The sequence below is a fragment of the Falco cherrug genome, chromosome 13 (assembly GCF_023634085.1).
Source record: "Falco cherrug isolate bFalChe1 chromosome 13, bFalChe1.pri, whole genome shotgun sequence".
Lineage (NCBI taxonomy): Eukaryota > Metazoa > Chordata > Aves > Falconiformes > Falconidae > Falco > Falco cherrug.
The window spans coordinates 29,391,504-29,418,724 of record NC_073709.1 but is presented as its reverse complement, the minus strand read 5'-3'; the positions used below and the strand labels follow the sequence as shown (position 1 = coordinate 29,418,724).

General features: G+C 40.1%; 1 protein-coding gene across 4 annotated transcripts in view; it reads left to right on the top strand.

Moving 5' to 3' along the window:
- The first annotated feature begins 440 nt into the window (after window positions 1-440).
- TMEM63A (transmembrane protein 63A) overlaps window positions 441-27,221 on the top strand; it is a 31,290-nt gene continuing 4,509 nt past the window's right edge. For 2 of the 4 annotated variants that reach the window (XM_055726072.1, XM_055726070.1), the window contains exons 1-21: window positions 446-559; window positions 1,548-1,677; window positions 2,508-2,707; window positions 4,579-4,658; window positions 6,212-6,275; window positions 7,571-7,608; window positions 8,777-8,919; window positions 11,507-11,558; window positions 12,703-12,811; window positions 13,210-13,280; window positions 13,729-13,809; window positions 14,438-14,561; window positions 14,894-15,027; window positions 17,334-17,471; window positions 19,338-19,491; window positions 20,237-20,343; window positions 22,020-22,106; window positions 22,710-22,772; window positions 23,739-23,901; window positions 25,011-25,116; window positions 26,427-26,594. In XM_055726072.1, coding sequence (XP_055582047.1) covers window positions 2,519-2,707; window positions 4,579-4,658; window positions 6,212-6,275; window positions 7,571-7,608; window positions 8,777-8,919; window positions 11,507-11,558; window positions 12,703-12,811; window positions 13,210-13,280; window positions 13,729-13,809; window positions 14,438-14,561; window positions 14,894-15,027; window positions 17,334-17,471; window positions 19,338-19,491; window positions 20,237-20,343; window positions 22,020-22,106; window positions 22,710-22,772; window positions 23,739-23,901; window positions 25,011-25,116; window positions 26,427-26,594 — 2,071 coding nt within the window. In that variant the 5' untranslated portion in view covers window positions 446-559; window positions 1,548-1,677; window positions 2,508-2,518. Of the gene's footprint in view, window positions 560-1,547; window positions 1,678-2,507; window positions 2,708-4,578; window positions 4,714-6,211; window positions 6,276-7,570; window positions 7,609-8,776; window positions 8,920-11,506; window positions 11,559-12,702; window positions 12,812-13,209; window positions 13,281-13,728; window positions 13,810-14,437; window positions 14,562-14,893; window positions 15,028-17,333; window positions 17,472-19,337; window positions 19,492-20,236; window positions 20,344-22,019; window positions 22,107-22,709; window positions 22,773-23,738; window positions 23,902-25,010; window positions 25,117-26,426; window positions 26,595-27,221 lie in introns of those variants that run through there. The other 2 variants (XM_055726071.1, XM_055726073.1) reach the window with 2 other exon arrangements.

The window sequence follows — 27,221 nt, the reverse complement described above, 5'->3', positions numbered from 1 at the left end:
TTTCAGGCCAGGCTGGACCGGGCTTGGAGCAACCTGCTCTGGCGGAAGGTGACCCTGGCATGGCACGGGGTTGGGACTAGATGGTCCTTAAGGTCTCTCCCAACTCAACCCGTTCTATGGTTCTGTGAGGTGCTTTAAAGGTAGCTCTGCATACGCAGGCCTGGGCTCAGAACCCGCTGCTGACCCGGCCCTGTGGGGATAAAACCAGCCCCGCTGGGTCGAACCAGACACCCGCACAGCCAGGCCAGCGGCGGGAGAGGGGGGCGGCCGCAGGCAAGTGGCTGCAGGTTCTCTCGGTTGCCTTGCGGGGGGTCCCTGCCCTGAGGGAAGCGCCTCAGGGTCTGGAGAAGGCGAGGCGAGGCGCGGCGCTGCCCGGGGGAGAGCGGCCGCCGGCGGCGGGCGCGGCAGGGCGGGAAGAAGGCGGGCCGCGCGCGCATGCGCGCCTCCCGGGACTTGTTGCTGCGGCCCGAAACTTCGGGGCCGGGCGGGCGAGCGGCGCTGCGCCCCGTGTGGTGACGGGGCGGTGGGGAGGGGAGAGGCCGCGGCCGCCCCGGTGCAGGTAAGGGAGGGCGGGGGTGGCGGCGCTGTGCGGGGACGGGACGGGGCTGCGTGAGGCGGCCGCGGGGAGGGGAGGGGGCCAGGTGAGCCCTGAGGGGCGGCCGCGGGCTGTGCTGCCGGCTGGGGCCTCCCGCCGCCCTCCTGAGGAAACCGGGCCGCCTCCCCGTCCCCCGCCGGCGGCCGCAGCGGGACCCCGGCCCTCCGCGGGCTCGGGGCTGGCAGCGGGCGGCCTGGGCAGCCCGGGGGGTGTCCCCTTCTGGGGGAGTGTCCCCTCCTGGCGGGGTGTCCCCTCCCCGTGGAGGGGCGGCGCAGGGCCGGGGGCTACCGCGCTCTGCCCAGCCTCCTCGCCCGGCGCGAACGGGCCGGCTCCCTGCCCGAGTTACGGCGGGTGCCGGTGGGAAACCGGCCGCGCCAGCCCCAGCTCGGGGCCACCGCCGGGATCCCGGGCAGAGCAGGGCAGAGGGCTTCTCTCCGCAGCCCGCACCGGGGCTCGCCTCGCCTGGAAAGGTCGGGAAGCGCCGCTCCTTGCACGCTCGTGTGCTCCCTGCAGCAGCTCCACCCGTGGGAGGTCTTGCCTTTATCTTCCTCACGGCTGACTTCTTTAAAAATAATCGCTTTAAAGAGCTGGAAGCTGTGTCTGATAAGATCCAGCGTGTTACCTAAAACTTAGCGTGCAGTCCTTGCAGTTTTCCAAAGGGTGTTCAGAACGACTTTTCTGTCAGCACTAAATCTCAATCCTTGGAAAGCCAGGATAGATTCACATTACAAATTTTGTGTGGGTTGTTGTGGTGGTTTTTTGGTTTTTTTTTCCTTCCTTGTGATGAAACACGTCAGTTGAGGCAAAATTTCTTCCCCACCTTGTCACACTCTCCAACGTTTAGTAAATGCTGTTTTGCGAGGAGTATTCTCCATGCTGTTTGCCTCCTGTTTACAGGGAGAACTTGTAGTTATTCATACTCTTGCTTTGCATTTGGTTTCTTTTTTTTCAGCATCCAGAATAGGGCTGCCGTCAGACATGTTTGTTCCTCTTACAGAGGCGTGATAGCCCAAAAGTAGTCTCCCTGAACCTGTGTGATGAGGACCTACAATACTTGCTTTCAAAGGATAGAGGTTTTTGGGGTATGCTTTCTTTATGAATTTATCAGTCAGATGTGTTTTCTGCATGAAGCGTGCTTTTGGCCAAAGTACTTGGAAATCATCAAGTTCGTAAGTCAAGAAAAACGTTTGAAGTGAAAAGCCCCAACATAAGTGAGCCATTGCTTGTTGGTAGATGGCTGTTCTCTTAGAACATTAGAAATACTCCTTTTTCTTTCTTGTTCATAATATGCTGTAATTGCTGTGCTGTTCTTTCAGCTGAATTCTATTAAAAAAGGGGCAGTCATGCAATATTTCAAGAGCAGAGAGCAGCACGTGTATTTTTGTAGTAGTTCTTTTCTGTTGAATTAGTGGCAAATTTGTTAATAATCTCAAGGTCTTGACATTTGAATACAAAGTTCACAAGCCAGTATGTTCATACAAGCTCAACTAGGAGCAAAATCTTCAAACTGCTATTGTTGGACTATCTAATGCCCTGTGTTACTCCTAGAACTGGAATTCAGGCTTGTGTAAGTAGTTGGATGTTGCAGATGAGAAGACAGAGAAGTTTGTGTTGTGTGGGTCTTCTGTAGTCTTCACAGATGTCTGTAGAGGACATGGTTGGTTAGATGTCTGGAATTTTTGCTTGGGCACTGCTAGTAACTGAGCCTGGCGGTTATTGTGAAATATTTTACCGGTGAAGGAGAATAGATTGTCAAATATGACTTTACTTCTGAAGTAGTTTCATGGTTGAATCTTCCTGCACTCTTTATATTTGTAGTAGTATTAGTACATCTCACAAATACTAGGCAGACTTTTCTTTAACTTTATTTTACTTTTTTTTCTTGTGTGTTTTTTTTTTTTTTTTTTTTAAGGGAAAGACAAAATGAACCCTTTCTTTTTTCTGGGTTTTGGACATTCTCATCTAGTCTACTTCTGGAATAGAAGCATACCTTTCAACTCAACGTTGAATGAGACGTACTGCTACAGCACTGCCCGGGGCAGCACAGTGCTCCAAGGAGTAACTTTTGGTGGAATCCCAACTGTCCTACTGCTTGATGTAACCTTCTTTTTTGTAAGCCCAATTTCTATTTCTTGTACTGAAAATACTTCTGACCTTCTCGGAAGTTAGATTGTTCAGAATTCTTTTATTGATCAGGTAGGGATTTGTTTCTGAGAATCTTCAGAATGAGAAATGTACTGAGGCCATCCTGGGAACATCAAAGCACTTTTCAAGTGTTGATAAAGGTTCAGATACGTGTGGGACAACAATGTCGCTGTATGTTGGATGTGTAGATCAAGAGTGAGTGCAGTGTCATAGGGTCTGTATGTGGGGTCATGGTGAGCTTTGTAGTCATAGCTCAAATTTCTATGCTTTGTCTTAACTGCAAGAACATTTTTTTCCTTACTCTGGGTTTAGGTACTGGGTACCTTTTGAGGAAGGGAGCACTATTACTAGACTTTTTCAAAAGGAACTACAATGTGGACAATCTGTCATTTCACAAACTCTTAAAATTTAGGTTTCATGAAGCTGTGGAGGAAATAATGTGCTGATCAGCTCAGTCCTGATAAAATAAAGGGATCTGATTAGTTGCTGGTCAGGAGTCTCCAGAACATGCCTGAGACTCCAATAATACTTACGGTTATTTCTGTAAGTTTGGTCTAGGTGGTCTTAAGCCACCTAGCTTCCCCCCCCCCCAAAGAAAAGAAAAAGAGCCGTAGACCTGCAAATTGGCCTAATAAGTGAGGTTTGAGGTAATAAAATGAGACTAAAATGATGATATAGTTCCTGAGTTCTAGTTCTTTTGCAACTGTCAGTTGATGGGTTTGTGAGTACTATTTCTAGGCTGGTTTCCTAAGGAAGTGAGGTTTATCTATTGCATTGCCTTCCCATTTTTGTCTGGCAGTTACTCCTAATAATCATAGAATGTGTTAGTCACTTTCAACCGAAGTTGTCCGAGTTTAGAGAACTTTCCTGCTTGCAGGAAGTTTTAATGGCCCGATGAAGGAGGAATATCTAAATTAATATTCCCTGTTGCGAGGAAGGCTCTTATAAGAAAGTTATATTAATTGTGAAATGCGGATATTAGCTGTATAATCTTGACACATAGATAATCTTGACATGTATCCTGGCTGGCCAGTTGGTATTTGCATAGATCCAAACAAGTTACATCACTAGCACTGCTTTCTAGCCAAACTGGTACGGGATGTAGGAGGGACTAGAAAGTGAGGGCGTATGCTACATATGCATAGAAAACAGGCTTTGTTACTTCTGCTTCATTGCTGTGTACAGAGCAACTTGTTTCTTTAAAAAAAAAAAAAGAATTAAAAAGTGCATTTATGAAACACATAGGAGGGCGGTTTTTTCTTGTGTTCTTATACTCTTTCAAAAAGTGAAAATACGGGGGCAGGTAAAAAATACATTGCAGAGATCAAATATGTCTTAGTAGTTTATGATTTGTAATAATATATTACCTTTACTACTGACAATAAAAATAATTTTCATACTTGAGAGAATAGTCAAGCCCCCTACAGCCTGTTTACATCACTGTTCAAAAACAGATTTAAAACAAAATTGCAAGTCTTCCATCATAGTTCTAGTCATTAAGTACTGAATAAGAGTAAAGGTGTATTTATGAAAGTTTTGACTTCCTCTCAAGTACTGCTTGCTACTTTTCCTTTCACAAGCTTTTATACGCTTGCAGTCCAGAAGTACCTTAGCATGCAGTTCTCCGCCTTTATACAGTAGAACAGGAAGGCAGATGTTCCGGTAACCTTGGTCCCAGACAGATTGGTTTTGTAGCATGGCCACAAATTGGGATGGTTTGCATATGGCAGTTGGTTTAGGAGTTAGGACAGCATTTTTTGACAATTCCTACACACCTAGAAATAATTGTTATGAAGTGGAAAAGTAAATACTCAAAATTCTTTATTTTTACTTTCTAGATTTTAATATTACTGTTTTCCGTTATAAGGAAGAGATTCTGGGACTATGGCCGTGTTGCTTTGGTGTCAGAAGCTGAAAGGTAAAAAAGATATGCAATCAGACTGATTTGTTGAAACCATTTGGGGAGTGTGGAAGTAAGTACAGTAAATACAAATGCACTTAATTTAAGCCATAACAGCTAGATATTTTACGTGCACGCATTTGTTAAAAATATCCTCATGCTGCTTTGTGTGAAATACGTCCCACTCACAGAGTTACTTTTTGTGGTTTCAGTAATGAAGTTGTATGTTTGGCATTGTCATTAATTTCATTCTGCAGTTATGGGTTAAGGAAGTGGAGGTAAGAAAACACGCTGCTTGTCTGCTAACATGTCACATAACTCCAGGTTGATGTTGGCAGTGTGTTACTGTGATAGAAGGATATTAACTATTTTGTTTATCTTGGCTCAAGCCCAGTAACTTCACTGAGCTCCCTGTGTAGCCTGTGCCATAAAATTTCTGAAGGGTTTAAAAAAAATAATAACAAAAAAAATATTGTTGCAGGTTTCTAAAATTCTTCACTGATTTTTAGTAATTCTGCAAATGAGCTTGCTTGCTTGTTTGTTTGTTTGGTTTTTTAAATGTTAGTTCTACAGGATGATGTCTTGGGATGTTTAAAAGTTATCTGTCTATTTATGAAGTGGGTAAACTTTAACAGTGAGCCTCTTCCTGATATTAGTGGTGTAACTAAGTTGTAAATTCACAGCTCAGCAATGTGAAAGAACTAAAAATGTGGTTTTAGGTGTAATCCATGTACAGGTGTGAAGTATAGATGGGGGGACGGGGAGAGATGGGCAATAACTGAGCCTGCTTTAATCCAGCTAGCTCAGGCAGCAAGAATGAAGATGCTCTGCTACAGGCTCGCATGTAGGCTGGAGAAACTTGCATGGGACAAACAGGTCCTTGAGCAGTCAGACTACCTGGGAGCCTATGTTATTGTCCCTGCTGGAGTGTGACCAGAGCCAGCTACGTGAAAATTATCATAGATACACCTTTGAATATACTGTAATTACAGGCACATCAACATTGCAGTATTTCTTTTTAGCAACAAACTAAAAACAGGTACTCTGCTATTTTTGAGGGTTACAGGGTGTCTAAATGTTTCTGGCCTTGCTATAGAACTGTTTGTGTGAGGAGGTGGCCCTACAGGTAAGGGATTTGATTGTGAGGAGAAATTCTGTGTAGTGGCTTTAAGATGAAGGAAGGAAGGTGGAGAGGTGATGTCTTGTAAAGAGGAATATCTGAACAGGAAGCTAGCTTGCAAATCTGATCCTCACTAGGCTTTCAAATCTGTGTTGCATTCTCTTATGTTACTGTGGTTTTAATATCCCAATAAAACATTGCATTTTTTTCTAGTTTAGGTATCTGCTCTCACATTAAGAGCACACATGTCCTTCCTTTTCAGCATGAGGCATAGCACAAGTTTCTATAATTAAGCATATGCTACAAGGTGAAAGCCACAGCTTTCTTAAGTGAAAATGTTGGTTTTTACTACTTCCCTTGGTTACTTTAGAATTGTTAAAGTTGAAATAATTCTGTGGAATTCCATCATCTGTTATTAAAGATACTTTAAAACATCATTAATGTATTTTAGTGAATCAAGATACAACCGATTGTCAACATCTTCATCAGTACCTGAAGATCTTGAATATGATAGCGTAAGTATCCTGGAGTTTTGGTATGTTTTTTCAGATGCGAACTACTTAATGGAATCTGTTGTAATTTGCCATTCCACCTAGCCTAATGAACCAGTCATTAACCTGGAAGACCATCTATATGCAAAAACTAGTGATGCATTTTTTACTATGTTTTTAGAGAACCATACTTAATCCCTCTCTGTTCCCTGACAAACGATTTGCCATATCATAAACTAATACCTTGTCATCATTTTTAAGTAACTTTTTTAAGTAGGAGAGGGATTATATGTTAGAGTTTTGAAGCGGCGGGAGGGGGACTAGTAAATAGTTTGTACTTAAATAACAGTTCAAAAAAATTACATTACATTCACATTGCAAGTAACACCTAGTTGGCCTTTATAGGAGATTGTTTTCCTTGCAAAATTGAGAAAACTGGATGCAAATGTGAGGCTACTAATAGTGCTATGTACTCTTAATATTAAAACTGCTTTGGAGTGGAAGATAATTTTTGGCCAGACTTTTAGCTGGTTCCCTTCATGGTCTCTCTGGAGTCTTTGAATTTTGTGTTGCAGCATCAGAATGAACTGTGTGTGCAAGAGTTGTCCGGTGGCGGCAGCCTACTTTTTTATATATGCATCAACTTAATATCTAGCCTTGCAACTAAATAATTGTGTGAGCATCAAAAGCGTACTGCTGTTTGATCAGGATTCCTCTGCCATTTGTGGTGTTTTCTTCATCTCTTTTAAAACCCTAAAGCAACTTTACTATTGAAGCTGTTGAATGTGTCGTTTGTTGGATACTATTCACTTGAAAGAAGAGGCCTTTTGAGAGAGAAGGGTTTTTGAACTCTCCTGGAACATTGTGAGATGTGATCTCTGCTGTACAGTTTCATAGGAGGATTTGTAAACCTATATTAGAAGCCTTTCTGTTAATGTAATCACAGTGTTGTTTCTAATTAACGTTTAACTGATTAGCTTGTATTAAGATTTTCATGGAGCTTATCCTTGAAATTGGAGAGGCTCTGGAAATGGTTTTGGAAAAAATAATCACCTTTTCTGCTCTAAAGCAATCCATTGAAAAAAAAAATAATTCCTGGGAAATCTCAATATTGACTTCTGTTCACTGGGATTTGGGCACACTTGTTTAAATTTAAGAATCCCAAGCTTTCTGCATGTCTCTAAATAGTGATTTCAGAGCAACAGACTTGTCAGCTTTTTAGCTAAGAGGTTAGCTTAATAGAAACACTTCTCGTTGTACAGTTTAAAGACTTTTTTTTTTGTATGTTAGTTCCTAAAAACTTCCTTCTTTATTTATAGGGGTTTTGTTCTTGGATGACAGCTGCTTTTCGGATGCAGTAAGTATATGAAACAGAAATAGTGAGCTGTGGTTTGCTCTGTTCTTTTTTTTTTTCTTTTTTTTTAATTAAAAAAGGGATATTGCATTCTTCCCCTCACCTCGAGTAGACACTGTAAGACAAACAGTGATACAGGTGCCTCTGGTGGGGTGGAAAAAGAATATGAAAACAAGGTCAGTTTACGGGAATATTGCAGGATACAGTCATCCTTCTACTGGCAGTCTGGGGACTTACTGATCTTAAGACAGCGTGTGACCCTAAGTGAATCTATGGCATTTATGTGGATGTTGAGCTAGTAACTAGGCTCTAGGCTCTTACTCTTCAAAGAGCCCTGTGTGGGTGTGCCCCTGTTTGAAGCCAGGAGGGGCCTGGGGCAGGAAATGCAGTTTCCCTGCAAGGGTTTCTGTGGAGAACTGGTAGTTTCGTTGGGGCTGGAATTGACTAGCTAGGAAAAGCCCATTCCACTGTTTCCCAGAAACTAAGCATTAGACATGTGATGTTCGTTCTTTGTATCTCTTGGGGCTTAGTAATGATTTTTAAAAATCAGTTTCTAGCTTAGGTCCATTGAAACAAAAAAAAGGTGTGGGGATTGAGCCTGTCTTTTTCCATTTTTGCTAGTTCAGTTCCTTCCTTTTCCCTCCTATTTTAATGATCTGTCCTGCTGAACAATGGATAGATGATGAGAGTTCTTTCCAAAGCCTATTATTATCTTTTGTTAATTGGGTGTCACGAGAGTAAGGTGATTCTGTTGTAATTTTCCTCATGGAGAGCCTTTATGGAGATGAGCAAACACTGTCACAGTGTGATCTTGAAGTTTGAGAGCTAGACTTAACACTTTGTGACTGTCATAAAGCAGGAGGTCACAGCAAATTACTTTCTTCTCTTTTAGGCTGATGAAAAATAGCCTGAATTTATATTTGCTTTTCAAATTACTTGTTTCTATCTTAAATTCCCTCATGTGAATGTATGTGTGGTGATACTGCATAAGAAAAAGATACTTTTGGAACCTAAATTTACACGAGGAAGGACACAACCCCATTGAAAACTGATAGTGATTGATGGAGATGTCAGTGGGTAGACTGAGAAATTAGTGTATGTTCAAAAACCACTGCCAAACCCCCAAAGAGACTAAGAAGACTGACCATGTGTTTTTCTGTCTATGATGCAGTGATGACGAGATTCATGAGAGGTGTGGTGAAGATGCCATCCATTACCTTGCCTTCCAGCGTCACATCATCTGTTTGTTGATTGCTGTCAGCATTTTGTCTGTGTGTGTCATATTACCTGTCAACCTATCAGGTGATCTACTTGGTAAGAATTTTTTTTGTATTCTGAGAAGAATTTTGTGGTTTATGTCACTCTAAAAGTTTTCAGGATTTTTGTTTTGGTAAACTTCTGTAAGGTTGGGGGTTTTTGTTTGTTTTGTTTGTCGTGTCATGTGTCATCCCGTCTGTGTTGTGCTTCCCCCCTAGTCTGACGTGTGTCATTTCATGTGAAATTTGTGAGAGTAGAGGGTTCCTTAAATGTCTGGCAAAAACTGTTGTTGGAAACATGATGGCAGACCACATGCAGACAAAGATGACTGGACCTAGAAAGCTCAAGGCAGCATTCACTTTACCTATGCCCTCTTAACTGGTGTTTATCTAGGCACTTTTTATGATATTTATTGGTGGTGGTTGTCAATAGGACCTGTCTTCACAGCTGAGGAATCTTTTTCTAGTGTCCAGTCTGAATCTCTTTTGCTGCAATTTAAGGCCATTATTTTTTGACCTGTCACTGTGGAGAATAGATTATTCTTTTCCTCTTTGCAACATCATTTTAGCTGCTTGAGGATTATCAGTTAATCTGTCCTTTTCTCTCGTTTTGATAAACCGCACCAGTTAACTCCATCATTATAAGAAATGTTTTCCATTTTGCTGATCATAAAATCATCACCCATCCTTTGCACTTCTTTTAATCTAGCTGGACTGTCTCCTGTTGTTTCTTTCTGCCTTGGTTTGTGGCTCAAAACTGGACAAATCTTCCTGCTGAGACTGTGTCAGTGCTGATTAGACAAAGAATTATTTAATGTTTCTTGCAGCCTAGTCCTGATTATGTCTGCCAGTATGACACCTACCTCTTTGCTTTATTAACTCACACTCAACAAATACAGCGAGTGTGTCCTAGTCTGCCACTCAGGTTGCTAATAAGAATGCTGCTGGACAGAGCTCTGCTAAACCCTGTTTAAACGTTCTTCCATTTTTGATAATGAGCCCTTATAAGCCCATTTTATGCCTGGCTTTGTATTGGTCTTGTCAAGATCATGTTCATGATCTAGTTCAAGATCCTGTTGATCACCTCGGTGAATAGTGATGCAAAGAAAGCAAGAATTCATCTGGTTTTCCCAGGAGCTCTCAGACAGAGTGCTTGCTTGTGTTTTGTTTTGTTTGTTCTTATACCACGACAATTGCATGTTATTTTGTGTACTGATCTTGCTGATCTTCGTCCCTATAATTTATTCTCTTCTGTTGTCTCTAATAATGTGGCCTAGTTTTTGTTTTCAGTTTACTCCTACCTGTGTTTTAAAAAGCCTTGTGGCTTTAGCCCTAGACTGTGATGGGGTACATTGTACCTGTGCCTTTAATATTGTTTCTTTGTGGAACTGCCATCTCTGACTTTGCTTTTATGGACTCTTCCTTAGCAATTCCCTGTTTATATTAATACCAGCTTTCTTAAAGATCATTGCTGTTCTTTTTTTCTTTTTTACATTTCTTTTTTTTTGTTCTTTCAAAGGACCCTCTATCACTTCACAGATGCTTCTCCTTCCTCACGTCCCATCTCTTATGTTCTCAGCCAGCATCCCTAGTTTTACAGAATCAAATCAAACACAATTAGCACCCTAGGATCTCCTTCATAAAGTAGAGAGATGCTGGTGCCTTCAAAGAACTTGTAGAATGTATATTCCTCTTCTGGATTAGTTACTACCTGTTTTAGTTACTACCTACTATTTATACCAGATTTTGCAATGCGCATCAATTTGTGTGCACTGTCGTTCTCTAACTGCAATTTGATAAAAGTTTTAGTATCTTGGATACTAATTGAAATGGTAGAGTATGGCTGGCTGCCTAAAGCAGGAGAATACAGCTTCTGTTTTCTTGCATTTTGTGAGGCTAGGAAATGCAGGTGAAAAACAAATATGAAGTTTTAGCGTCTCTCCCCCTCTTCCTTCCCTTTCACTGTATGTTGATTTTGTACATTTCCAGTTCTTTCCTGTTGTAATGACTTAACTTGCAATGTGGTTTAACAGTCTGTGTTAGAAGATTGTTTGGCTTTCCAGATACTTAGCTCTTTTTCCTTTGTAAACATGTACTCGATTTTTGCTGACTTGCATTACCATTTTTTAAAAATACTTGATAGTCTAGAGAAACAATGTCATATAAACTCTTACATTTTTTACCTTAGTAAGGTTATCGGTACTGTTTTGCCAATGCTGAATTAATGCAGTTTTAAGAAACTGAGGTAAGAAATCAGTGAAGACAAAATAAAAATGTGAAGGAAGTATGTTCAGATCCCTAAACAGTGTTGTTAATGGACATGAATGGAGATGGGGGGGGAAAGGGAACTGCTACAAAGACCTAGTATCCAGATTTTTAAAATATAATCTACTATTTCTTTTGGTGGGTTGAAGGTGGTATAATCCTGGAGCTTTTTTTCCAACTTTAAAATGCAATACAGTGTAAAATAGCATTGATTATGGTTCTGAATCTTTTTAACAATGAATATGCTCAGCAATAAAAAAAGTATATCAGCTGGTTGTTTTGTTCTTTTTTTCCAAAAAAAACCAGAATAAAAGCTGTCTGATAGTTTGCATGTGAATGTTACACCTGTTAATTGTGCTACTTGGTTTTGTTCTTCTCAGATAAAGATCCCTATAGTTTTGGAAGAACAACTATAGTAAACTTACAAACTGGGTAAGTAAATCTTGCAGAGTGTGTTTATGTTTATGTCTGTTTCCTGCCATAGTCTCTAAACACATGAATTGGTACTTGCTCATGGGGTAGGAATTACTTATTCATGCTTCATCAACTGAAATTGGGATACAGTCTGCTTCAGGCTATGTAGTTACAGTGCTGATAAGAAATCTAGAGGCTTGGCTTCTACTCTCAGCACTTCTTAACCCATGTATTTTTCTTGGCTAATGACTGCACATCTAGTGATACTATTTTCAGAAAATTCCACATTAAAAGAAACTCTACTTCAGAAGGAAAATAAAGCTGACAGCTTTACTAGAATGCATAGCTCAGATTATTTAAATTCCCTTACATTAGATTTATGTGTCTGCATACTCTCCCATCTGAGATGATGATTAAAATTGCTTCTATTAAAAGAGTTTGTAAAATAGCTGAAATACAAAGTTGTGCAACTTTTCTGTTGTATTAGTTGACCAGTCCACATCAGTCTGTGATACTGTGTCCCACAGAATTTCTGCCTATTCTGCCAAACCAAATTTGATTTTTTTAACCACATTTTGAATCCTAGTAACTAGTGGGTTTTTTTTGCTTGGTTGCTGTTTTATCTGTAAAATAGGTTACTGTGGTTTAGGTTAATAGAAATTATTAGTGCTCTGCAAAACTGGGGAACTGTTCGCAGAACAAAACTTCTGTAAGCTTTGAGGAAGGAGCTATCAGAGTAGTAGAACTTGCTCCCTGTATTAGGCTGTTTTCAATTTTGAGTGGGGACTGTGTTCAAGGAGGGTTCAGTTATGCACTCAACACAGTAAATAGTAAGGCCGATAAAAAGCATTTTAGCAAATAGCATGGTGTGTGCTGTTGGCCTGAATGAGAAGGTGCACACCAAATGCTGCCCAAAAATGTCCATGTCATAGAATATCTGTTTTCTTTGTAGGTCTGTTACCCATTAATTTTATGATAAGCATGTAACCTTAATGGCTATCCGTGGCATCTGCATAGGTGTGACTGACTACCAGCAACTACTTTTTTTCTTGTTTTGTGTTTAATGAGAGGCTCTGATCTGATTAGCATTTTGATGGCTATTTGTATTAGTTGGACAATTAATTCTTCCCGATTCTCATATTCATAACATTTTGTCTGACAGTAACAATCTTCTTTGGCTGCACACGGTTTTTGCTGTTGTTTACCTGATTCTGACCGTTGTCTTCATGAGACATCACATGAAGTATGTCACATACAGAGAAGAAAACATAGTAAGTTTCTGCGCTGGGGTGAGAAAAACCATACAGCATGTTTGCAAGTGGATAATGTAAAAAAAAGTAAATCACTAAGGTGACTTCTGCTTGCTAGCATGTGACGTCAGTGAACTCCTTCACACTTAAAGCAAAGCTCCACTGAGTGAATTGTAAAAGTGGATGGAGAAAAGGGGACTGGGGAGGGATTTCTGACATTTTGGTGTAACCTACTACCAATGTAAAAGGTGAACATGGTGCTGTCTTGAATAGATACAGCTCCCATCAAAATCAAAATTTCCTACTTTTTTTTCCCCCTCTTCGATGGAGCTACTCGTGCTATGTCGCTGCCTTCCTCATATTTTTATTTTCTCTTTTGTGATGTGGCTTTTCAAAGGGGTTGCATTTTTCTCTTGCAGGTTAAATGCACATTGTTTATAACTGGTCTTCCAAAAAATGCAAAAGAAGAGACGATACAGGGCCATTTTACGTAAGTTCTGTACTTGAGTAGTATTCTTAGGAACAGATTTTAAATTGTCCTAGTCGTTTTACCTGCCCAAGCAGACATGCTTTTTGAATTTTGCACTGTTTAAAATTCATTATAGGATCTGTCTTCTAAAAGCATATCTTACTCCTTAGACAGAATTGAGAAAACGCCGTATTTCAATAAAGACAGTTAGCTGGTCTTAAAATTAGAAACTAAGAAGGTGGCTGTGTATCCACACCTTGCATTCATGTTCCCACATGGCCTTTACTTGGGAGTAATGCTGTGCATCTGGTGTTAAAGGAACTTTCAGCAACGCTCTACCATACCTCATTCAGAAATGACATGGGTGATTGAGATGTCAGTTAGACATCAGTGATACTCTTTGAAGCAGTTTCTTTGTTGTATTTTCTGCAGTTTGTTCTCATGCTCTCATGTACTGCTTCCTTTTCAGTGCTGCCTACCCAACTTGCACTGTGCTGGAGGTCCAGCTGTGTTATGATGTAGCCAAGCTTATTCACCTATTCAAAAAAAGGTACATGTTTTTGTAATCTACAGGAGTTTACCGTAGTTTTTATGAATGCTTTGCCAGTCTTTAATCAGCATATATCAATAGTACTAAGCTTGCCCATACTAGAAATGAATTCTGCTCTTAAAGTCCTGGTCTGGACTTCAGTTAGATTCAGCAGTGTTTGGAGGTGAGTTGTGGGGTTCAGCCTATGTCTTGTAGGTGTGATGTGTTGTGTGCTGCGTAAAATAAGCTTTGACTCGCTGATTATGTATGTATGTATTTGGTTATTGTCAGGCAGTGCAAAGTGGAAAACCCAGCTATTGAATTAATAGCTCTGTGACCCTGCTGCTTTGGCCAGACGTGCTGGTCACAGGACAGAAAAGTGTTGCCTTCTGGTCTATACAAGAATAGCATTGTTGGTTTGTTTTTTTCCTGGAATCTCACTAGAAGCGTAGGCTGTATAACGCTACTACAGACTTGAAAATAAATTATGCTAAGTAGCCAAAGTAAGGTGTGTGTGAGTATCTTTGGTGACCGATTAAATGGCTATCGGTCCTTGACATAACTTTTTATCTTGGGGATTATATTCTTACTAAGCTTGATGTTGGTACTGTTTTCTTGCAAAATGTTATGGATGTATTTTTCTGTCCAGAAAACAGGCAGAAAAAAGCCTGACCTACTATGAACACCTGCATCAAAAGTATGGCAAGCGGGTCCAGATCAACCCTAAGCCGTGTGGTCAGTTCTGCTGTTGTGAAATGAGAGGATGTGAAAGGGTAAGAGATTGTGTTTGCTTTTAGTTTTGGCTAGGTAGATTGTTAGAAGAGTAGAGAATAGTTTTTGCGTGACATCTCATTGAGTTTCAGAAAATTCTTTGTTCGTTTATCGCAGATAGCTCATCCTTCATGTTCTTGCACTGTACAGAAGGAATTCCCCAAAACATTTGAAATGTAATCTTGGTGCAAAAATTGAAGCGCAAGAAAAACTTCCTGTTTGTTTGTCTTCACGTTGTGATGTGATTTGTAATTTGTGGAAGTAGTATGAGGAAGAGGGACTCTGGTTTGCGCAAGCTGTATTTTGGATGTAACAGTCATCAATTTCCCAACAGGAGGATGCTGTAGATTATTATACCAAAGTTAAAAATGAACTGATGGAAGAATATGCAAAAGAGGAACAAGCTGTTCATAATAACCCACTGGGAATGGCTTTTGTAACATTTCAAGAGAAATCCATGGCAACCTAGTAAGTTTTGTCTGCTGTCTTGTTTGTTCTTTTTTAATTATAATAGCACAACTGATCTCCTGTTTGTGTTGCTTGTTTGCTTATGTTGGTTCTTCTTCCTTTCTTCTTCTTCTTCACTGTCCTGTGGATTTGGTCTGCTTTGCTTTCCGGTAAGTTTTCCTGGAAGTGTGCATTTAGCCTCTATACTTCAGTTGAAGAAGATGTCACGGGAACGAAATGGCTGTGGACATTTACTGGGATAAGGAGCCTTTCTCTTCTGTGTGGGATGCAGTACATCAGTGTATGTTAATAGTAGGCTGGACTAACTGGCTTTTGCCTTACTGATTTCTCCATTTTCTACTGTGCAAATGGTCCAGATGGGTGCAAATTACACTGCTAGTTAGTCATCTCAACAAAGTAGAGGCAGTGACTGACCTGGCCATAGGTGATAGATGCACGTTATGTGTATCTTTTAACTGTTATTGTAGATATATATGTAGGCGTAATATCAGTTGTTTAGTGCTTTTCACTTGGTCATCTGGAGAGAAAATGCATATAGCCCCTCATTTTCTGTTGGTACTTTGTAAACATCTTTAACAAACACAAAGTGGTTAGAGGGAAGCAGAATACTATTTGTACAACAAAAATAAGAGATCATGTGGGTTTTTTCTTTCTTTTCTTCATAGCCCCTCTGATTTAAATTGTCTGCATTCCTTTGGCCTTGAAGTCATGTTAGAGAGCCAGTCTTTCAGGGTTTTTTTTTCAAGGAAGCCCAGGATATAGAAAAAAACTTTCTCCAACATCTCAAATTCTTGCAAGGAATTCTATCTGCTCTTTAACTGAGTAGTGATGATGTGTTGAAATCTGCCCCCATCATTTTGTGAGTTACACACCATATTTAGAGAATCTAGAGCATGAAATAACATTTTAAGATGTGAAACTGAAAGAAGAAATAAGCATTTTCATAAGAATGAAGTTCATTCTCTAGCTGCTGATTTGTTGTATACAATTTTGATGGGATAGTCTCTCCTTGGGCATGTGTTCTGAGTTGCACTACAGGCGGTTCTGAGTTGAATTATCAAGAACTGAAAAGACTTTAGTTTGTTTAGCTTGGAATTGATGTGATGGATTCCATTCCCTGGAAAATTAGATTAGATTACACGTGAAGCTACCATCAAATTGGGAAGTTACTTGGTGCCCTTAGCCTACTAAGGCATTCTGCTCCACAATGTTCTGAAATAGCATGGGAGAAACAGGAAGCCAGACCAAGGTTCATGTAGTTGGGTGGTTGTAGATGCTTGTTAATGATTGTGCTGGGCGGTACGGCTGGTAGTCCTAAAGCTTGCTCTCTATGTATTTTTAAAGATAAGCTGTCAAAGTGTAATTAACTTTCTTAAATACTTACTGCTGCAAGATGCTGGCAATTTGACATCGCTACTTGAATTCCGGTAAGGTAAAGATCTGGGGGTTATTTTTGTTTGTTTGATGTTTGTGTGTGTGGTTCTGTGTTTTCTTTATGTTAAGAGCACAACAGAGAAACAAGCGTGTTCAGGAATTTTAGAGTCTACCCATTCAAATATAATACGTACCGTTTCCGTGCTAGCGTAACAGAGCTTATCTGGAGTGGAACTTCTTTTACACAATGGTGCACACGGTTGTACTGTCTCTGAATATATGCCTAGCACTTCTATTGCTGTGTTTTGAGAAGTTTGTGAAAGCATTTATTCCGGACACGTTTAAATGTGGTGATTGTCAATCAGCTCATATTAGAAGATAAAATTAAGTATTGTGATTGTTTTAGGAGTGGGTGAAAAAGGGTAATATTTTGAATTGTGAGAATACCAGCATAGTGAAAAACTTTGAGAATTCATACTCAAGGCAAAACTGTCTAGTTTTGATACTTGTGTAATGAAACGAGTGTGCAGACTAATCCTTTAGTCTGATTTGAAAACAGCTGTAATTACGTAGAGGTGTTTGGGGAACAGGCTGTCTTTAAATTGTTCCAATGCTCTCAGGTTTTGATTTATTTTTATACATTAATATGAGTAATTGCTGTTCATGTTGGTAGAAGCACTGAACAGTTCAAACCAAGACTGCTTTTTGTTTCCAACTTTGTCAGATCTCAAAGACCTGTGGTACTAACTGTTTATATGGTGGTCACTACATGCATAATGTGATGTTACATTTTTGTCTTAAGTACTATCTTGATCTCTGGTTATTAAAAGCAAAAAAAGCTTTATCACTATTCCTGGTCTTTCTCATTACATATGCACCCTTTCAAGTGTAAAAATTTGCAAAATCCTCCTCCTTTTTTTATTTCCTTACAGTATCCTTAAGGACTTCAATGCTTGCAAATGTCAGAGTATTAAGTGTAAAGGGGAACCCCAGCCGTCATCCTACAGCAGGGAGCTGTGCATATCAAACTGGGAGGTTACATATGCTCCCTATCCTGAGAATATTTGTTGGTAAGATTCCTGTCTTGCATCCATTTATGATAGCGTAGGTTTAGAAGGGAGCTGAGTGTGTTTTTCTTTAACCCTAAACTAAGATTTTATGTAGCATTTGGATGTGACTGATCTGCATCTTTATTTCCATTACTTTTGTTCTCCATTGACCTTGGGAATGGCCTCTCAGAAGCTGACTAGAGTTTTGCCACCCCAAAGTTCTGGTACCTGCAGCTCCTGTTAACTAACTAAGAGAAAAAAAAAAAAAAGAAAAAGACTTTGTGCCTCAGTGTTTTCATTTTTTGAGGTTAATGCATGCCTACTGTTAAGATCTGAGGAAAGCAACTTGGTGTCAACGCTGAGAGTTCTTCAAGTATGTATTAATGTTTTTGAGTTGCTACATGGCGAGTATAACCTGATCTACTCTGTGAAGTATTGTCTGTCTTCTGACATCTCTTTATTGACCCAATAAATTTTCTAGACTTTACTTATCGCTTACAGGAGAGTGTCAAAAAATAGATAAATGCTTTTTGAGTTAAAAGTGTTGCTGTGATGCCTTCTGTCATGCTTATAGGCTAAAAATCCCTAAACATTTTCCAATTGCTTTGCAAATAACTTTAGGGTTGGGCCGATACAATCCCCTGTTCATATAACTGTAAATTTGTTGTGACGTTACCATTGCCCTAAGCAAAAGTGCAGGCGAGACACAAGCGTGCACAAATTACTGTATTTCACCTGTATATAACTTTTTTAAGGTACACTTTTTCTCCGAATGATTTTAATAGATGGCATAGTCACGTTAAAATTAATTTTCTATTTCTAATAATTGAGAGGTTTTGTCTACAGCTAGTTCTGCAGTTAGGAATAAAGTACAGAATCTTTAACCATAAAATGAACAACCGTGATTCTTAGCCGCGTCTTTTGCAGCTGTGTTATTTTGAGACATGAATTAAAAATCTCTTGCAAGCTGCTTTCCAGGTAGGGTCAGTTTAATCTGCCTTTTTCATGAAAGGGTTCGTGCATGCATGTGTGCTGCACTTCCTCTTCCTTTCTTCAAGCACTGTCCTATGGACACAAAGAACGATTGTTGAGGTTTGGTGGGTTGAAGCATGTATAAATCTTTTCTAAACTCTGAGAGGGAAAGATGGTGGGGTTTTGTTGAATTTTTTTTTTTTTTTTGGGGGGTGTGTGTGTTTGGTTTTTTCTTTTCTCGGCTCCCCCTTGAATAAGAGGTGGCACAGGGATTTGCCTAGTTACTTACCTAGGTTCGCTTAAGAGTTGTCATAATTGGAGATGTTACTGACCCTCTGTATCCCTGTTTTGTCTGGTCTAAAGACTTGGCTTTGGCTGGTGTTTTAATCATTCCAGTCCTTTTGGGAACCATTTTAGATAACATTTAAAAACTTCACCTGTTTAAGACCTGTGGTTGCTGTTTTAATATGGCAGAAAGGGATGCAGGGGTGTTCTTAATTATTTTTCAAATCACAGTTTCTTGGTAGGTTCTGCCTCTTGATAGTTAGTCTCCTTGCAGAAATTCTCTGTATCATCTTCTGTCTCTCTATTCTTGTTCTAACTTCGTTTAGTACTTCCGTATTAAACTGTGGAATTGTTTCATCCCAAACCTTAACTACATTAGACATTGTGTTTGTGTTATGGAAGACTAAATATGTTCTTCTGCAAGTGCAGTTTATATTATCATTCTTTATTTCTAATAGCAACTGGATCTTGTCTAGTGCTTTGTATGTAACTTTAAGGCTATAAACCTCAGTTTAGAAAAACCAGGGCCACCTGTTACTTGACAGATAGTATGTATTTTTTTTAATAGCAAATGCTTATGTACTGCTTGTTTTTACAAGCTTCTTTTTTTTTTATTTCCTCTCCCCCCAGGAAAAATCTTTCAGTGCGTGGACTGAAATGGTGGTTTAGATGGGCTTGCATTAATTTGCTTCTTTTTATTGTGCTGTTTTTTCTTACTACTCCTTCCATAATCATCTCAACCATGGACAAGTTCAATGTCACTAAACCTATTCACTACCTTAACGTGAGTATCGCCATATGTTTGGATCATGCTGTGTATCAGAGCAAAATGTTAATAAACTGATTAAGTGTGTAGTAAGAAAATGAAACGATATCTGTAAGCTAAATTCAGTTGAAATTCTCAGGATCGTTTTATGTAACTGCTGATTTAAAAGCATACATCCAGAATTGGGACTCTAGTCCTCTTCTGTTCCTTGATAGTAGGCTGAAGTAATTTCATTTGAAATGTTGTATTATTATAAATGTCTTATTTGTAGTAAAAGTATGTGTTCCCAATTTACATAATTCTAAATCAAAAACCTTTGCCAAAAGCGGAATTTTAAGTCCAACTTGTATGTTGATTTTTTTTATGGTGTGAAGGGGGAATTCAGGTTTTAAAATCTGAAGTAAAATGCCGTGATTTTATTTTGCATATTTGATCTGAAACAGGATAGCATATATATCTGGTCCTAGTTTGACTGCAGCTAAAGTCTCTTGCAAACTATTAAGTACTTGCCCAAGCTAGTGTAAACTACATAAAAACTGCTTGTGAGACTTCACTCTCATAGAATGTAATTCCCAATCCTACTCGTTTTTTGTTTTGCACACCAGTGCAGAGCACTCACTCATTTTAAGACTGTATCTGAATAAAATTTCTACAGTCGAACCTGCTGTAACTTAAGAAGAGCAAAATATTGCAGCCTCTGTTCTACCACAGCTGCATTTAAAATGTTTTTAATACTTATTCTTACTTTTTTTCCCCCTACTAGAATCCCATCGTCAGTCAGTTCTTCCCAACGCTCTTGCTCTGGTCATTCTCAGCTTTGCTACCAACAATTGTCTATTACTCAACTTTGCTGGAGTCCCACTGGACAAAGTAAGCAAGGTTTTCCTTTATTTGGCCTTAACAACTGAATTACTGAAATATATGGAGAAAGTGCTTATTTTTCATGGGGCTGTGTCGTGGTTTAACCCCAGCCAGCAGGCAAGTACCATGCTGCTGCTCGCTCATTCCCTGCCCACCCCCTGGTGAGATAGGGAGGAGAACTGGAAAAAGAGAAAACCTGTGGGTTGCGGTAAGAATGGTTTAATAATATAAATAATGTAAAAAATAAGGAAAAAAAGTAGGAATAATAATTGTAATGAAGAGAGGAGGGAGATAAAGGAATAAAATACAAGGGGGAAACAAACAAGTGATGCACAGTACAGTCGCTCACCACCCGCTGACCGATGCCCAGCCCGTCCCTGTGCAGTGGTCAGCAGCCCCCGGCCAACTCCCCCCAGTTTATACACTGAGCGCGATGCTCTATGGTGTGGAATATCCCTCTGGCTAGTTCGGGTCAGCTGTCCTGGCTCTGCTCCCTCCCGGCTGCTTGTGTGTCTGCTCACTGGCAGGGATGGGAAACTTGAAGAGTCCTTGATTTGCAGTAAGCACTACTTAACACACTGATGTTTTAGTTGTTGCTATTGACATCGTTCTCATGCTAAATCCAAAATGCACCGTTGAAGAAGGAAAATTAACTCCATCCCAGCCGAAACCAGGACAATGATGGCATAACTTGGTGTAACTTCATCCCCAGTTTACCTAGTCAGATAAAAGCATGATACTGCATGCTGAATCACAGCTTCATTTTTTCATCATGTCTGCAGCCGTTTTTTGGTTTTGTATTGTAAGGCCAAATTTTTTTGACTTTTAAAATTTTTTGTACTATTCCCTTGTAAGACATCGTGTCCAGATTCTGCTGTTTATTCATCAGTTAAGTGCTTTTTATCACCTGGGGTTTTTTTTCTTAGTGGTTGCACTAGGCATGTGAACTTTGAGCCTTTGTCAATCAGCTGAAGTAGTGTTCTAGTCACTAGCGATCGCAGATCTGATTTCAAGCCTTGGTGTAGTTATATTGATATGCCCCACAGTGCCCAAGGGCTACATGATCCTATAACAAAACCTCTGTCGTTTTAATGCCCTATCAGATAGCACCTTTAACAGTCTGAATTGTTTATAGCAATTGCTGCGCTTTTTCTGGCAACAGTGTGTCACTGGATAGATGTTCCTGCTACTGCAGTAGGGGTATAGGATTAGTAGTGTCATGTTGTTCCCAAAGATGACACTTGGTAAAGACAGTCAAGTACCTTGTTTAAGTGTCTGGTTTCTTGGCGGTGGTGCCCTTTTACGAACTGCCTAGTCCCTCTTGGCATAACACTTGAAGAGCTGTTTGTTTACAAGCTGTTGTGAGATGTGAGTATCATTGGATACAATCACCAGCTGTGATTGTCACACATCCCCTTGCTTATGGTGCAGACCTGTAGTGATACTAATCCAGAGTCTGGATTAATGTTCATAAATGTTTTCTTTGCCCAAGAAGACACCGAGAGCCTGCTTGGTCCAAATTAGTGAATACCTCAAAGATGCTTGTGTTACGAGTATCTTGTAGCAATGTGATACTGTAGGGGAAGCTGAAAGTCTGGCAGGTGCTGACATTCTCTGGGCAAGATCTTTCATGTGTGGAAGTCTTTTGCGTGAGTTTCTTACTTGGTGACTTTTTCTGTTGGTAGATCTGCAGAGAATAGAATAATGATGCATAAAGTCTACATATTTTTGATCTTCATGGTATTGATTCTGCCCTCCCTCGGTTTGACCAGGTAAAGAATAATAGTTTAACAGTGTTTTGTTTGAGTATTTCCATTATATGAGGCAAATTACTTCTGTTTTCTAGTTGCTAGTTGAGGTATAGCTGGCGTACCTCCACTCCCACCAGCTGTGTATGGTTATGTTGTCATTCCGTGTTGGATTTCAGTGCTCTTCTTTCATCTGAGGACCTCATAGCCCTTCAAGTTGCCAAAGGCTGACTTTTCGTTTAGCAGAGAAATTTAAGACCTTGTAAGATCAATGACTAATTAAAAGTTGCCCATACTCACAGTCAATAGCTGAGAACCCAGTTTCCTGACTGTCTTACAGTTTCCCTGGCTAACCAGGTAACATGTATTTGGCCTGTCTAGATAATAACTGCTAAAAATGAATCTTTAAAACTTTAGTATAAGTGGATGTTTCTGTTTTGGTTGGTTCTGTATCTTTTTTTCCAACTTCTGACTATTAAGAACTGTGATAAAGCTAAAGTAGTGTTCAGATTATCTGATTAAATTTTCTCTATCTGCTGTCCTGATCTGAACTGCTTGAAAAGAGAAGCAATTTTACACAGTACTGAGCTCTTGGAGACTGAATGACATAAACCATCTTTCTTTCAGCCTGGATTTTTTTTTCCGTTGGCTGTTTGACAGAGAATCGTCTGATTCTGCAGTTAGGCTGGAGTAAGTATTAGCAACTCTTTGCTACAGGAATACTTGGGATTATTTTTTTTTCTTGCTGTTGATTAGTGCTTGTTAAAATTTGCTAGGGGTTGATGTTGAGTTGATGCCCAGTTGATTTGCTGTGCGTTGATGTTGAGCTTCTGAATAAGGGAAGGAGAATGCAAGTTACTTTGCTGTGAAGAAATCCAAACTCTTTTCCTGCTAGCTAATCTATGCATTCAATAAAGAGACAATTATTTTCCCAAAACCTTACAAATTTTGTAGAAGATAAAGGACAGGGCGAGATGCAGGTGAGAGGGGACCAGAAAACATACTGAGGATTGTTGTGTGTCATGGGCGGGTGATTTTCCCAAGGATTACAGTGAGACCAAATAGCTGCAGCAGTTCGCTTTCTGAAAATCCATTGACTCTTAATTTTAAGGAACGTGAAAGTTTTTTACACGAGCATTGCAGATTTGCAGATACTGATTATTATAAATTCTTGTGACTGGCTGGAGGGAAAGAACAGAACACAATTATTAGGACATAGTTAGGTTTCCAAATGCTGTTTCAAAATCCGTAACAGGGAGACAATTAGGAGTTACTGAGCTAGGAGAGACAATTATTCTATTACAGTCTTATCTCGTCTTGGTTTGCTGTTGCAGACATCAAATGATGCTCTTGTCTGCTATCAGCCACCCATCAGACTGCTGTGTCTTTTCCTGAGCAGTTGATTCCTCATCAGAACTGCAACTCGCTCAGCCAGGCTCTTACAGTGTACTCCACTTACTGCGCTTATAGCTATGTAGTACTCTTTCTTTTCTTTTTTTTTCTTTTTTTTTTTCTCCAACGAGATTTTCAGAAGTCTCGTGGTGTCCAGTGATTATCCTTATGGTAAGAGATTTCCAAAGGCAGTAGGGATCCTTTGTATGTGTGCTGTGTTTGCTTGTCTGCTTTATAGTCAGTGTCTGCTGTCTGTCCTTGCAGGTGTGTCTTTTTGCCTGACCAGGGAGCCTTCTTTGTGAACTATGTGATTGCCTCTGCTTTTGTTGGCAACGGGATGGAGCTGCTGCGCCTGCCTGGCCTCATTCTTTACACCATACGGATGATAATGGCCAAGTCCACAGCAGAAAGGAAAAATATTAAACAGGTATTAGAACCCCTCCTTAGCAAGAGGCAATTAAATGACTGATCGTTATCAGAAACACCGGGAGCCCCCATCCTTTGTACCATAAATTATCATCTCCTCTCATCCTTTTTGGCCTTTGTTTCACTCATCTGTGACAGGTTCGCATTCCCTTCATTTGCAGCACAGGTAATGGGGAGGTATTTATTAAAGTCAGAAACAGAAGTCAAAACCCAAGCTCTGAGCTTCAGGTAGTATTCTGTTCATAGCTCCAAGTCAGAGTTTTATGATTCGGATTTTATGGGATAATTCTGATTTTTATCTTATAGACTATAACTTCAGGCTTTTTAAAATTGAAATCTGTCTGTAGTTAATTTCTTCTGTCGGCCCTCGGGTGTATACAACTTACTTTAATATGGACAGACACCTAGCAAAATAGATCCTTATTGTCTGTATTCCATTTTGTGGTGGACTTTCACTTCCAGATGTCACCTTGCTGGAAATGTCAGGTGTTACAGTGGGAACTTAAGCCTGTGTACAGCTGTCCTGTTCTTTTTTTTTTCCTTATTTCTTTTTTTTTTTTTTTTTTTCTTAATGGGTGGGTGGGTTCCATTTTAAAAGATGCTTTTAAACATTCACTTCTGTTAACTGTTGTGTATTACCCCTTGCTCTGGTTGAAATGATTTATACTGCTTTCCTCATCCCTAGAGGAGAAAGTGGAAATACTGACCCCAACAAAGCTTTGTTATCTTGAGCTTTCCCTACTGAAAAAGCTGACACAAGGAACAGTAGAGATTGAGTGGAATCTGCAGTGAGGTGAAGGTTCTTGAGTTTGGCACAGTTATTTTCTGCCTTGTGGTTTTAAATTGTTGCTTCTTGTAGATGAAAACAGGTTCCCTGAGAAATTACTTTAAGGCTGTGAAAGAAGCAGTATATTTTCTGTAAGTACAGATGCTTAAAACGCATAATACTTCATCTCTAGTTATGTCACTTGTGCCTCTTGGGGAAATAAAATTTATCTTTCATAGGGAGAGAATAAAGAAGGTGAATTGTTGCTTTAGTGAATCTATTTATAACTCCTGACGTGTTGATAGATGACACGAGTGTTTTGGGTGTTTTGTTTTTGTTCCTAGCAACAAGCATTTGAATATGAATTTGGAGCAATGTATGCCTGGATGTTGTGTGTGTTCACTGTCATCATGGCCTATAGCATTACGTGTCCCATCATTGTCCCGTTCGGTAAGTTTTCTGATGAGCTGTGGGCACGGTGTGAGCGAGATGGGGTCACGTGGGAGGATTTGCAAGGCCCAGTTCTGCATTCTTATTCCAGTTCAAATGCTGATAAACCTTAGGACTTGGATCCAAGTGTCCTTTCCTTCTTGTGGAAAAACAGGGCAGAACATGGTAAATTATCATAGAATCATAAAATGGTTTGGGTTTGAAGGAGCTGCAGTCTTACCGGACCCTGGGAGGGTCTCCAGATCGCTGAGTCACAGACCTCCTTTTTCTCGGATGTTTCTCTTACTCAGTTGGTTTATCTCTGTCCTGTGAACAAAACTTAACATTTCTGCCTTAAGTTGACTAAGTATCTAGCTTTGATTACTCTCATCTTCCTGTACTGGCCATTAAATGCCGTATGGGTGTGCAAGAAACTTAGCAATCTGTCTAGAACTCATGACGGTTGTCTGTCTTTAGTAACTGACAGGAACTAAGTCTTATTTTATTGCATCTTTCGTTCACAGAGATTCTGGACTGTCGTAAGAATTATACATAAAGAATCATTTCAGCAGCTACAGATATTTCCACTCTGGAAACCTGTTTATCAGGCATAAGTAGTACTAAATTATTTTATATAGTCGGTGTTTTCCTTTTCCAGTCCAAAACTTTAGAGAGCTAGATAGAACATATATAATTAGCTAAATTAGATACTGTTCTGAACTGGTTTTAATCAACAACCTTATTATTAGGAGAATGTGTCCAATTTATTTTTTTTTACAATGTACTTTATATTTATTTGTATTTTGTGTGTAGTTGTAAATATCCGAATGTGCTGCTGCATACCAGAGCTGTTGCAATTCATAGCCTTCACAGCAGTAACTGGCTTTTTTTTGGGATAAGAAATAGCTGACTTGAAATTGTCATGAATCTGTTGAAGGCTGAGAGGGAGGCGTTAAGCCCTGCTAGACCTTTCTTCCTTGCCAGTACGGTGGTAGAGCGGTTACCAGGTCTTCCCTGTTGGCTTGGCCTCATGTGCCAGTGCTAGGAGGGAGCTCGGGGTTCTCTCAGGGAGCACGGGTGGTGCTGCAAAGAAGTGTGTGGAGAGGGGGAGGGATGGGAAGACCCCAGGGGTCTTGGGCTGGGGATGCAACAACCTTAGGAGCAGGCTGCTGTCACGGAGCTGTACCCTGTTCATATTTTTCATATTTGGGCTGTATCCACCATTGGTGTCTAGATTTTCAGTCACTTGGTTAGTGTAGATCTCGCAGAATTGCTGCTTTTTATCGAGTTTTCAACACACTGTCCTTGGCTCTCCCATTTTTTCCTTCCAGGTTTAATATACATACTCCTGAAGCACATGGTTGACCGTTACAACCTTTACTATGCGTATCTCCCTGCCAAGCTGGAGAAGAAGATGCACTTTGCAGCTGTGAATCAGGCCCTCGCAGCTCCAATTCTCTGCCTTTTCTGGCTCTATTTTTTCTCATTTCTGCGGCTAGGTAAGTATTGCCTTTTTCCACCTAGAAGCTGCTCCAAGCTCTCTTGCCAACTTACTTAAATGATGAGTTTCATAGGCTCTGTGGGCTTTTAGTTTCGCTTCCATAGATGGGCAGTCATCGTAGTTACCTGTGGCAGTGAATTATACACCATTTGCAGCGTACTCAAGTTTGCATAAGATACTCTGATGGAGACAGCTGATACGTTAACTTAAAACTGCCAGCATGGAGCTTCATATTTTTAATTTTACAGATTGTGTGTTCCCTAAATCTGTAGAGTTTGAATTGACCACTTGGACTGTGGAGTGACAAGACAGTAAAGATCATTAAATAAAACAAAAATCTATTCAGAATTAGCTCTTCCTAGTAAGATGGTTTCTGGCTTCAGTACCTGCATTTGTGTAGTCTGTGCATAAGTTTAATTTGCCTGGATGAGTTGGCTCCTGCCTCTGTTGTACAGCTGTCATTTAGAAAAAACCTTAATGTTGGCTAATGCTAGTAAGACCTGTGTTCTGCATCATCTGTCAGACTTTACATGGAAGGCTGCGGTGAGGTGGTGACTCTCCTCCCCATATTGTGATTTAAAAACTCGGGGTTTGTGTGTAATCTATTTTAAGAATAGCGATGTTC